This window comes from Parambassis ranga, unplaced genomic scaffold (genome assembly GCF_900634625.1).
Source record: "Parambassis ranga unplaced genomic scaffold, fParRan2.1 scaffold_21_arrow_ctg1, whole genome shotgun sequence".
NCBI lineage: Eukaryota > Metazoa > Chordata > Actinopteri > Ambassidae > Parambassis > Parambassis ranga.
Window position 1 is genome coordinate 1,486,438 of NW_021144767.1, and position 13,302 is coordinate 1,499,739.

The window sequence follows — 13,302 nt, forward strand, 5'->3', positions numbered from 1 at the left end:
TGTTTGTCCTTTCTATAGAAAACAGTCCACAGACTGTTACAGAGGAAGGTCTCAGTGCTTCACTCAGTCTGTTCACACTGTGACAGAAACACACATGAACACATGTTCATTTATTCACATGTTCACACATGGAGAGAAGTGACAGAATTCTGAAGCAAACACTGAATGTGTGTGTGCACTGTTCCACTTACAGCATGTGACATCAATAATAACAGCATCAGAGATGTTGGTGTGTTTACAGACTCACCAAAATAAAAGCCTGAGAACCAAACCTGGTCTGAGGCTCTGATGCTAAGCTAACAGCATGATTAGCCTGTTAGCATCTACATGAAGGATCAATAACAACATGCTGACTGTGTGTTTCTGTGTCATGTTGCTGTGTTTGTGTGAAGGTGTGAGCTCTGCTATGAGTCAGTGTGAGGACAGAGAGGAGGGAGTCCCTCCCTCTAAAAGCCCTCTGTGTGGGGACCATGAGAGCCGGACCAAAGCTCAGAGGTAAGAGGACCGTCTCTGACTGTCCATGACTCTTCTCCATGTCAGAGCTCACACTCACATTCACACATCTGTGTGTTCAAGAACAAAGCAGCAGCACACTGCACACTCTGCTGGACCTGGACCTGGACCTGGACCTGGACCTGGACCTGCCAGCTGTGTGTCCATGAAGAGTGATCGGTCAAAGGATTATCCCATTGATTTCAAAGCTGTTGATCCATCTGAGGGTCAAAGGTCAGAGTTAATGTCACAGCTGCAGTTTGTTTCCATCATTATTAAACATTTAAAGTGTAACATGATGTTCAGCATCATTTTTCCAGAAGAAGCTCAGAGTCAGTGTTTGTGATTCTATCAGGATCCAGGATGTGAGAGCAGACTCTGCTGGACCTGGACCCAGCTGTGTGTCCATGAAAAGTGATTGGTCGATGATTCAGCCCTTTGATTTCAAAGCTGATCAGCCATCTGATGATCAAAGGTAAGAATCACTCTGGAAGTGTCTCCATGCTGTGATGAGCTCTGCTGGACTCTTGGGGTTGTATGTGTCTGTTTGCTCTGCAGGTGGTTGATGGTTTGGAGCATCTGTAGCACAGAGTAATGCATATTTACAGTGCTGCTTCAAAGTTTATGAATCATTTAAAATCTATATGTCTGCATAAACATGACTTAAACATCTGCCTCACTGTACTAGAAAGGCAGCCCACTGAAACAAAGTATGGAAAGACATTTCAGTAATAAAACATTTAAATAAATGATAGATTCATACACTGTATGTAAATATTACACTAACAGACGATGCTCCGCTAGTACATTAGGCTAATACAGCAATACTGTGTATTTGAACTCTTAAAACTAGCTGGCGGCGAGTAAAGGATCCATACTTCAGTTCAATGTGAATCAGTCTGTCATTAACAGATTCATGTTAGCAGACCGTAGCTAAAACTGACATCATGACTGACACACAGCATGCAGCATGACACCTTCACTCTTCATCTCCATCTGGACTCATCTGAACCACATGCAGTCCAGCAGTAAAGTTTATTTGTCGACCTGCAGAATTCAGCATTGATCGTGTTTCGGGTCATATTTATGCAGAAATATAGAAAGTTTGACCAACTTCCCAAAACTACTGTAGCTGTCAGCCTATATGTAGCTAGGAGCTACTTCAGCAACTTTAACGCAGACTGTGCAGAACTTTAAGGTGGCTTCTGTTCTTCAGTATTTTGATTGTGTTTAAACTGAAAACACATAAAAATGGTGTTTTGATTGTGTTGGTAAATGCTGATGTTTCTGTCACAGACTGCAGCAACCCAGTGTTCAGACTCCTGCTCAGGACGCCATATTTATGGTGAGTAAAAACCATTGACAGTAAAAACTATGGACAGAGCTTCCGTGACGTCACCCGTTTGTTTCTGAAGAGCTGTTCTGAGGCTCGGTGGGAGGATCCAGGACGTTGATGACCGCCGCCATGTTGGCAGCGTCACGTCCGCCAAAACTCCAAATATGGACAAAAAGGGGGAGCACGAGCAGGGTTTAGGGGGGCGGGCGATCGTGGAAGCAGGAAACTCATGCTGTGATACGTCAACTGTCTGTCACTCAAGCGGCAACGCCCATAATTAGGCATAATTTTAAGTCCGAATACAGAGTGAGTTGTAAAAAAATTCACCCCCCCTACAATTGACACTAGAAGAGAACCTATCATCTGAGACCAGAGTGTTTTTTTGTACCAGGCTGTAAACATGTTTTTTTCTGCTGTGAAGTCGGCCATTTTAACACGGGAGTCTATGGGAAATTACTCGCTTTTGGAGCCAGCCCCCAGCAGTTGCGGCGTGAATTTGACACTTCCGCATGGGCTTCAACTTTGAGCCCCGAAGGTTGCCGCTTGGTAAAAACAGCTTCTAACTACAACACAACAGTCCTGTCTCCTCCCTGTTATCTCTGTATGTTGTCCGAACCTGCTTCTCCTGGTGCATTGTGGGATAATCCCTGTTACTATGCTGTTAAATAGACCATCTAACATCCTTAACTGAAATTGCAGTCTAAAGAAACGTTGACCAATTAGAATTTTACATTCATAATTTGACTTTACAGAGATCCAGAGCCTGACCTCTGAGCAAGCATTCAAAGGCAAACAGTGGAAAGGAAAAAAGCCCTTTAACAGGAACAGCAGGACCTGACTCAAGCCCCTAACTATAGTCGGCCTCATGCTGTGCAAAATATAATCACCAATGGCCAGGGTCGGTTACTGGTGTGTTGCTGAGGAGGGAGAAACGATTCAATGCCTGACGAGGACAGAAGGAGTAAACTTCTCTTCAAACTGCCACCTAGCCGCTCAGAGCTTGAAGCGTACCTCCAAAACTGCTGATAAAATAAAGGAGGCAGATGAATATCTAAACATTTCACATTCTTTGCACATCGAATCTTTTGAGTCTACAAAACCAGCACCAAACATCAAACACACCAACATGCAGAACAGGAAGTGACTTATTACATTACCACACTCTGGCCAGTAGAGGGTGTCCTGTATATATTTAATTATGACTAAAACATACACAACACCTCATATTTGTTTTTATAGATTCAAGTAATAAATGTATGAACATAAGCTGTAATATCATGAAACATGAAACACTAAACTGTTATTCTGCTCCTCAAAGTCTGAGAGTTTATACTCTGTTGTTCTGTTCCAGCTGCTGGAGGAGAACATTGTCAGGTTTGTGAAGGATGAGCTGAAGAAGATCCAGAAGCTTCTGAGTCCAGATTACCCAGAATGCTCAGAGAGTCAGAGGGAGGATGAGGAGGATGAAGAGCAGAGGAGCAGCAGAGAGTCATTAGTGCAGATCACAGTGCACTTCCTGAGGAGGATGAAGCAGGAGGAACTGGCTGAGCGTCTGCAGAGCAGTAAGAGGATTTGAAGAGCTTTAACATGATGGAAAGTGGAAATGAAGTTTACATTTACACACTCTGCTGTTAATATGATGCAGACATCTATGAATTCTTCTGACTGAAAACACAAACTGTTTGTCTACAACTGATGAACAGATTTCATGGAGACGGAGAATTTAATTTGACACATTTATTGTAGCGTTCACTTATTAATGACATTTATTGTTTGTTTAGGAACTCGTGCTGCAGAGTGTGGATGTAAACTCAAGTCTAACCTGAGGAAGAAGTTCCAGTGTGTGTTTGAGGGGATCGCTAAAGCAGGAGAGCCGACCCTTCTGAACCAGATCTACACAGAGCTCTACATCACAGAGGGAGGGACTGCAGAGGTCAATGAGGAACATGAGGTCAGACAGATTGAAGCAGCATCCAGGAAAGCACACAGACCAGAAACAAGCATCAGACTAGAAGGCATCTTTAAAGGCTCACCTGGAAGACAGGAACCAATCAGAACAGTGATGACACAGGGAGTGGCTGGCATCGGGAAAACAGTCCTAACGCAGAAGTTCACTCTGGACTGGGCTGAAGACAAAGCCAACCAGGACATCCAGTTCACATTTCCATTCACTTTCAGAGAGCTGAATGTGCTGAGAGAGAGAAAGTTCAGCTTGGTGGAGCTTGTTCATCACTTCTTCACTGAAACCAAAGAAGCAGGAATCTGCAGCTTTCAGTGCCTCCAGGTGGTCTTCATCTTTGATGGTCTGGATGAGTGTCGACTTCCTCTGGACTTCCACAACAATGAGATCCTGACTGATGTAACAGAGTCCACCTCAGTGGATGTGCTGCTGACAAACCTCATCAGGGGGAAGCTGCTTCCCTCTGCTCGCCTCTGGATAACCACACGACCTGCAGCAGCCAATCAGATCCCTCCTGACTGTGTGGACGTGGTGACAGAGGTCAGAGGGTTCACTAACCCACAGAAGGAGGAGTACTTCAGGAAGAGGTTCAGAGAGGAGGAGCAGGCCAGCAGGATCATCTCCCACATCAAGACATCACGAAGCCTCCACATCATGTGCCACATCCCAGTCTTCTGCTGGATCACTGCTACAGTTCTGGAGGACATGTTGGAAACCAGAGAGGGAGCAGAGCTGCCCAAGACCCTGACTGAGATGTACATCCACTTCCTGGTGGTTCAGACCAAAGTGAAGAAGATCAAGTATGATGGAGGAGCTGAGACAGATCCACAGTGGAGTCCAGAGAGCAGGGAGATGAGCCAGTCTCTGGGAAAACTGGCTTTTGACCAGCTGCAGAAAGGAAACCTGATCTTCTATGAGTCAGACCTGACAGAGTGTGGCATCGATATCACAGCAGCCTCAGTGTACTCAGGAGTGTTCACACAGATCTTTAAAGAGGAGAGAGGCCTGTACCAGGACAAGGTGTTCTGCTTCATCCATTTGAGCGTTCAGGAGTTTCTGGCTGCTCTTCATGTCCATCTGACCTTCATCAGCTCTGCTGTCAACCTGTTGGAACAACAAAGAACACCTGTGAGATCTAAAGTCTTTAGAGACAAACCTAAACTAAAACATCTCCACCAAAGTGCTGTGGACAAGTGCTTACAGAGTCCAAATGGACACCTGGACTTGTTCCTCCGCTTCCTCCTGGGTCTTTCACTGGAGACCAATCAGACTCTTCTACAGGGCCTGCTGACACAGACAGGAAGTAGCTCACAGACCAATCAGAAAACAGTCCAGTATATCAAGGAGAAGATCAGTGAGAATGTGTCTGCAGAGAGAAGCATCAATCTGTTCCACTGTCTGAATGAACTGAATGATCGTTCTCTAGTGGAGGAGATCCAACAGGCCCTGAGATCAGGATGTCTCTCCACAGATGAACTGTCTCCTGCTCAGTGGTCAGCTCTGGTCTTCATCTTACTGTCATCAGAAGAAGATCTGGAGGTGTTTGACCTGAAGAAATACTCTGCTTCAGAGGAGGCTCTTCTGAGGCTGCTGCCAGTGGTCAAAGCCTCCAACAAAGTTCTGTAGGTGGATTTAATAACTATTTCAAACATGGTTTATTTTATTTATTATTTATGAACAATAAAACATTGAATTCATGTTCATTCTTATTTTTTTCTCAGACTGAGCAGCTGTAACCTCTCAGAGAGAAGCTGTGAAGCTCTGTCCTCAGTTCTCAGCTCCCAGTCCTCTAGTCTGAGAGAGCTGGATCTAGATAATAATGACCTGCAGGATTCAGGAGTGAAGCAGCTGTCTTGTGGACTGGAGAGTCCTCACTGTAGACTGGAGACTCTCAGGTCAGGATCCAGCTTTTTGATCATCAGTTAAATTCTGCTTCATGTTCATGTTGAAGATCTGTTGGATTTTTCTTCTTTCTTCTTGAGTTCATGACATGTTTTGTACCTCCAGTCTGTCAGGTTGTCTGATCACACAGGAGGGCTGTGCTTCTCTGGCCTCGGCTCTGACCTCCAACCCCTCCTATCTGAGAGAGCTGGACCTGAGCTACAATCATCCAGGAGACTCAGGAGTGAAGCTGCTGTCTGCTTTACTCAACAGTCCAGATTGTAGTCTGAAGACTCTCAGGTACACAGAGACCACAGAGCATGAGTCCTCCTCAGTCTGTCAGTTTAGCTCATATATCCACAGCTGTTGATGGATGGACTGAAACTGCAGAGAACAAATAATCACTGATCCCTGATGCTCATCTTCCTCCATCATTAAGTGTCCATCATGTTAACTTCACTTTTCTTTATACACTTTCTTCATATCAAAATACAAACAGATTGATTTTCAGTCACACTTAGTGCAGATAAAGTACAAAATGATGCCCTACTTATTAATGTCCTCAGCTGTAAGAACCACTGAATTATTTCCACGAACAAATGTTCCTGAAATTTATTTGAAGTGTGTCAGAAACTCTTCCATCCATGACACATGTGAACCAGGCTTGTGTTTGCATATAGAGTGAAAGGAACAAACAGTCAGAGACAGTGTGGCTTGTTTGCTGCTTTGGATAAATGCACAATGCTGAGATCAAACCTACACTGTTGCTGCATGAAGAGGATTTTACAGTAAAGCACTGACAGAGAGCAATATTTCACAGAATGGAGGACATGAATAAACACAGAGCAGATCAGGAGAGACTCTTCTGGAGTCGACACAGATGAGTTTCAGTCTGTTTGTGTGTCTCTGACAAACTGAGGAACTCTGCTTCATGTTGATCAGCAGTTTGGATGCATGTTGGTTAGAAAATCATTCTGTGTTTCTTCCTGCAGGGTGGAGCATGGTGGAGAGCAGTGGTTAAAACCTGGGCTGAGGAAGTGTAAGTTTGACTCAGTGTTTCCTCATGTTGTTGTGCATGAGTCAGTGTTTTATCAGTCCATCAGAGCTGTTCAGCAGGAGAAAGGCTGCTACATGGATGATAGTAAATGGTCAAATAATAAAAAGACATCCCTCATTATCTATTTAAGGCATACAAGGCATGACACACTACAATGTTCCAACTGTACTGAATCACAGCACTCAGCGGTCTGTGTGGTTTGTTGAAATGGCCCAAAAACTTGGTGTTGTTTAAAGATCTTGTATTAATGGTAAAAGCTCTCACTCCTTAGGTGGAGTCCATCTTGGTTTTGGATTAGTCATTTGTAAATAGCACTGTTTATATTGTCATGTGTAGCTGCAGCTTGTTGGAGGGAGAAGCCCTTTTTCTTTGTTTCCATGTTCTCCGGGGTGGGGAGCCTGAAAGAAAGGAGTCAACGGGAGGTCAGCTGAAGAACTGACTATTAGAGATGAGGAGTTAACCCTTAAATGCAGGAGATGGAAGGAGTGATTGGAAACAGGTGCGTCCACTCAGCCCCGGTGCCGCCCAGCACCATCCATGAGCACCTGTGGAGAAATGAGGAAGGAGAAGGAGACACAGAGCAGCCATGGTGTGTGTCGGCCCCTAGGGGGCAATGAAGTCCCTTACCACACACCACATCCACAGTCAAAAAAGCAGGCAGGACTCAGACGCAAAGAATCTCATCCAAAGGGTCAGACTGGACTGATGGACTGAAGAGTGAAGACACTGAGCTATGAACAGCATGTATATATTCCCATATATACACAGTGTAATATTTGTTAGGCGTCAAATCACACACATCACACACAGGTAATGATTGTGTGATGAAGCACAGTGAGACACATGACTCTGAGTGTGCTTAACAGGAATAGATAGAAAAGGTCAGAAAGAACCAGAGGGACATATAAAAGGTGAGGTGGACAGGGCTGCTGCTTACATGTCAAAGATCTGTGTCTTTACACACATGACACAAAGTGTCCGGGCTCTGGGTTTCACCTGGCTCCACATCTGACCTCCAATGCTGTTTGGCCTAGTTAGGCCAATGCAGGGCCACCGTCCCTGCCACAAAAAGAGCCTTTTATTATGTGTCAGATACAGTTAGCTATGGCTGAATACAATGGTTTACATGGCATTACGCCGGAAGTACTGCTGGAAAGGCTACATACCAAACAGGCAGCGTGATGAAAACTTCATGTTAGGGACACACTTCTAAATATGTGGACCCACACCACATAATAACATCATGCAAAATAAAATCTGTCACCTAACAGATGGCAGAGGAAGAACTGGCGTGCGGTGTTCACCAATGGCAGCACGAGTGACAAGGGAATGTGTAATAGCATGTTTTATAAAGCCACAGCAAAAGAATAAGGAGGTGGACAGCACTTAGCCACATGTAGCCCACCTGCAGCAGCCGGAGACAGGAAATGGACATGAAGCGCACAGCGTGGGAAGAGAGGAGGAGGGGGGGAAGACAGGCACCCAAATACATGTAGGCCCCGCCCACCTATGCTAATGAAGCAAAACCAATCAGTGATCACAGCAATGCCTCAAACATCTCTCATGCCACACTCTCTTCCTGCACTGGCTGCCTCTGACGTTTACAGCTGCTTCCAACATTTGATTTCTTCTTTTAAAGCACTAAATGCTTTGAAGCCACATTATATTTCTGACCTTTGAACACACTGTTAACCTTCACGGCCCTGAGGCCCTCAGATGTGGCTCTCCTGGTGGATCCAAATCTAGATTCCAAACAAAGAGGACAGAGAGTTTGTCCTCAGAGGCTCCAAGCTGCAGAAGTCCTTGCAGAGGAGATCAGGATGTCTGAGTCTGTTCTTTCAGTCCAGATCCTCCTCCAGACTCTGATGAAGGAGCTTTTGTATGATGCTCTTTATCCAATGATACAGTTGATGATGCTGTTCTTCTCATGTTCTAAATGTGTCGTCTGTCTTTACTCACATTGCTACAAATATCCAGTTTGTGTTTGAACACAAAGCTGATAGTTGTGTGTTTGTTCATTCAAACATTAGTGACAAAAAGTCTGATGATAAACTTTGTATGAATGAACAACACATCAGTCAGTAAAGACAGAATGAAGCCATCAGATGTGTCAGATGATAAACTGCAGCTGTGTCTTTTTCTCTCCATCAGATTTCTGTCAACTTGAAGTCGACACAAACTCAGTGAACACAAACCTCAAACTGTCTGACAACAACAGGAAGGTGACATGTGTGAGAGAGGAGGAGCAGCCATATCCTGATCATCCAGACAGATTTGACAGGTGGCCTCAGCTGCTGTGTAGAAATGTTTTGACTGGTCGCTGTTACTGGGAGGTCGAGAGGAGAGGAGGGGTTCATATATCAGTGAGTTACAGAAGAATCAGAAGGAAAGGAGTCAGTGATGACTGCTGGTTTGGAGCAAACAATCAGTCCTGGAGTCTGATCTGCTCTGATGATGATGGTTACTCTGTCTGTCACAATAACAGAGGAACATCCATCTCCTCCTCCTCTGTCTCTGACAGAGTAGCAGTGTATGTGGACTGTCCTGCTGGCACTCTGTCCTTCTACAGAGTCTCCTCTGACACACTGATCCACCTCCACACCTTCAGCACCACATTCACTCAGCCTCTACATGCTGGGTTGTTGTTGTGGCCTGGTTCCTCAGTGAGTCTGTGTTGTGTGTAGAAGCAGAGTGTGTGGAAGTGACAGCAGCTTCAACTTTGTGCTTTAAATGTTGATGATGTTTCACTTTCATTTGAATCACTGACTGTGATTTCAGGCCAGATGTTTTTTGGTCAGCAGAAGCAGTGAAATGAGCTCCTAACCACTGAACTCCTGTAAAAACTGCACTGATTGATCTTCTTGTTCTGGATGATCATGGACAGATGAAGTTCAGCTTTTCTCTTCTCCTGTTCCTGATTCCTGACCTTCATGTTCCTGTTGGTGGAAGCAGCAGAATGAGCTCCACCTGTAACAAACACTGACCTCCATCTGTCTCTGTGTGATGATGGAAATATATACTGGTACCACACATTCAGAGTGATTCTTGATATTGATCAGAGTGATGGTACCATCAGTCAAAGTGACAGTGATCTGTGCAGCACTTGTGTGATGACCTGACCTCCAGCACCAACACAGCAGCAGTCATGACATGAAGAATGTGAAGCTGAATTTATGATCATGAACTTTGACATTTAGTTCACATTGTGTTGTCATCAGTTATACTTCACATATTTTTCTTTGTCTTGAAGTCATGAACAAAAATGAAACACAAACATGAACTTGGTAACATTAAAAAATGGATGGATAATAATAAATGATCATTACATTTAAATCAGGCACATAAAAACAAAAGTCTCCAAAAGCCTCTGAATCATAAATAAAGTTCAACAAGTCCTTGATTATAATGCACTGCTGTACCTGACTTACTGTGCTGAAATATGTTCACCTAGCATATAGCTAACACTCGCCTTTGTTAAGCTAACATTTTCATTTTAGCTGTGTCCAAATTCAGGGTCTGCATCCTTCGGAGTGCGCATTTTAAGGCCGCTTATGTCACAACGCTGCGCGGAGGCTGTCCCAATTCGCCAAAATTCTTAGGGTCCATTCGCAAGTCTATGATCACGCCGGCGTGATTATATCACGTGACATTTTCAACGCGTCGTAACACAAAAACTCCGCCATCTACAATGCAGCCGTTCACATCTTTGAAACGTGCAGATTTCGAACTTTCACCCAGTTTTTATTTTATGTTGATACACCCAGTAAAACCGGAGATACGATACGTTTTAGTTCGAGTATTTGTCACAGCATAAAAGGGCGATCTGAGCGCTCGGCAGGCGTTGCATTTCTCTCGACGTACTCGTCAGTTTTTGTCTTTTTACAAGTCGGTCACATGTGTTGAATGAGCTGACGTAATTCTACGTGATGACTATACCAGCGACGTCTGACGTCACTCGGGGAGGCGCCAAAATCACCGAACCGGAAGTCAACCGCGGGAGTTAGCGGAGTTAGCGGGAGAAGACGGGTGTATTTACAGAAGAAGAGAAGAAGATAAGAAAACGACCAGGAATATTGAGAAGAACATGAAGCGTTCACTGAATGTTCAGCAAGCCCTTGACTTGTTTTTTAGAGAGGAAGATGAAGAGGGTGAGCCCACTTCATCTTCGTCATCAGAGGAGGAGAGTGGCGCTGAGGATGATGAGGTGACTGACCCGCCTTTTGTCATCAGCCATGACCGGTAAGCTTACCATGAATGTATTTATAGCCTTTGCTCTATTGTAAACAACTCTAAACCTGTTTTATATTTCATATAATGTTATATTCAGGAAGGTTTATGTGTACAGAGCAGAGGTGAAATAATAAATAAGTCTACATAGATAAATTGGTAAGTGTTCAGCTGTTTGTTACCCCATTATCTAAATTTAGATGAGTATAATAATTTCATGCTCATTTCAAAGCAATGTATACACTGATTTTCCTAGTGTTTACTTTGGATTATATTTTATTTATTTATGTTACGTTTTGCCTCTTAGTTGTGATTTTTCTTTCGTAAAGTAAGCATTCACATTGATGTAAGGAGAATGAGAATTTTAGTCTCCAGATTTTCTTATCTATTTATCATTTTCCTGCACCAATACAGTGGTGAAGGAAGTGGACCCTCTACACGGAGGCCTGTGCAGAGAGGGTGTGAAAAGAGGAGTCAGGTGAGGTCCAGATCTCAGCAAGCCCGGCCACACCATCGCTTGGAGCCAGAGCCATGGAAAACTGGAAGTGTTGCCGACACTGCCCCAGAAGTCAGCCGGTTCATGCCACGACGAACACCCGGAGCCCAGGTTGACACCCATGCAGCCTATTCACCTCTGGACCTCTTCCAGCTGTACTTCTCCCCAGCCACAATGCTAACCCTCTGCAGAAACACTAACATGTATGCAGCAAAGAACAAAGCAGCGGGGAAGAAGTACAAATGGGCTGATGTTGAAGTCAAGGAGCTCTACAAGTTTTTTGGGCTGCTTTTATATACATCACTGGTGTCACTGCCAAACATCCAAGATTACTGGAGGGAGAATACAGTCACGTCAGTGCCATTCCCAGCTACTGTGATGCCTAGGGACAGATTCAGGGCTCTGCTTTGGAACATCCACCCCAGTGACCCAGAGGATGACCAAACAAATGACAAGAAGAAGGGAACACCAGCATATGACAAGTTGTTCAGAATCAAGCCTCTCATGGATGACATCCTCAGTGCCTGCCAGGCTCATTATCACCCAAGGAAAGAACTGGCTGTTGATGAGAGAATGGTGGCCACCAAGGCGAAAACGGGCATGACCCAGTATATGAAGGATAAACCCACAAAGTGGGGAATCAAGCTCTTTGTGTTGGCTGACTCAAGCAACGGCTACACAATAAATTTCAATGTTTATGCAGGCAAAACACACACACGCATGGTGCATGGGCTGTCATACGATGCGGTGATGAACCTGATCAGGCCATCATATCTTGGCACAGGTTACCATGTTTATATGGACAATTTTTATACAAGTCCCCAGTTGTTCCTAGACTTGGCCAGCATCAAATTTGGAGCCTGTGGAACATACAGGGAAAACAGAAAAGGATGTCCAGCTGGTAGGGAAAATGCCCTCACCAGAAAATCAGAGAGGGGGGCAGTGAGATGGATCAGGGAAGGCCCCCTGCTCTTTGTGAAGTGGATGGACACCAGGGAGGTGTCCATATGCTCCACAGTCCATCCAGCAGTTTCTGGGGAGGTGATCAAGAGGAGAGTGAAGGACAAAGATGGATGCTGGGCAGTGAAAAACATCCCCTGCCCCACACCAGTCATCGCATACAATAAGCACATGGGTGGGGTTGACCGATCTGACCAGCTGATCCAATATTATTCAACCCACCGCAGAACCGCACGCTGGTACCGCACCCTGTTTTTGCACCTTGTAGACATTGCCACTACCAATGCCTACATTCTTCATTGTGAGATCAGTGCATCAAAACAGGTGAAGCACATGTCCCACAAGGATTTTCAAACTGAACTGTTGTCCCAGTTGTGTGGGGTAGACCACGCAGGCATTCCTTGCAAGAGGAGTACTGACCACATTCCTGTTGCCATTGCAAAGGTCACAGATGCCAGCATGAAAGCCACACATGGTCGCAGGATTTGCCAACAGTGCCACCTGTTGGACAAAAGAAGCCTCACTCCATGGAAGTGCAAGTCCTGTGATGTACCTCTGTGTCTCATTGTGGACAGAAACTGCTTTGAGGAGTGGCATAAATAAAAAAAACAAAATATTGTATATTGTATAATATTGTATAAATATTCTATATAGTTTGATTACATCTCAGATTTTATTATACATTTGCACTATTTTGAACTCTGGGAAATCAAAGTAGTGCTGTAAATTTTTTCACATAGTGTTTTTCTTTTTTGAAGACTTGTAGTACAAAAATCGCCTGTAAATACACATGTTTATATGGTGAATATTTGTATATATTTTTTACCAATCATCAATTTTATGCTTCTTTGTTCATATTTGCTACCTATGTTTACTTTTTCAAGTTTCAAAAC

At 44.3% G+C, this 13,302-nt stretch overlaps 2 protein-coding genes across 2 annotated transcripts; both read left to right on the plus strand.

Moving 5' to 3' along the window:
* Nucleotides 1–649: 649 nt before the first annotated feature.
* LOC114429851 (stonustoxin subunit alpha-like) lies at nucleotides 650–9,982 on the plus strand (the record flags this gene model as incomplete). Its single annotated transcript, XM_028398466.1, has 5 exons — nucleotides 650–726; nucleotides 5,510–5,683; nucleotides 5,796–5,922; nucleotides 8,901–9,389; nucleotides 9,977–9,982. Coding segments are annotated over 5 exons (873 nt in total), but the record flags the coding sequence as incomplete, so codon positions are not given.
* Nucleotides 9,983–11,650: 1,668 nt separating this feature from the next.
* LOC114429852 (piggyBac transposable element-derived protein 4-like) lies at nucleotides 11,651–13,012 on the plus strand. Its single transcript, XM_028398467.1, has one exon. The coding sequence runs from the start codon at nucleotides 11,651–11,653 to the stop codon at nucleotides 13,010–13,012; it is 1,362 nt and encodes a 453-aa protein (XP_028254268.1).
* The last annotated feature ends 290 nt before the right edge of the window (nucleotides 13,013–13,302 follow it).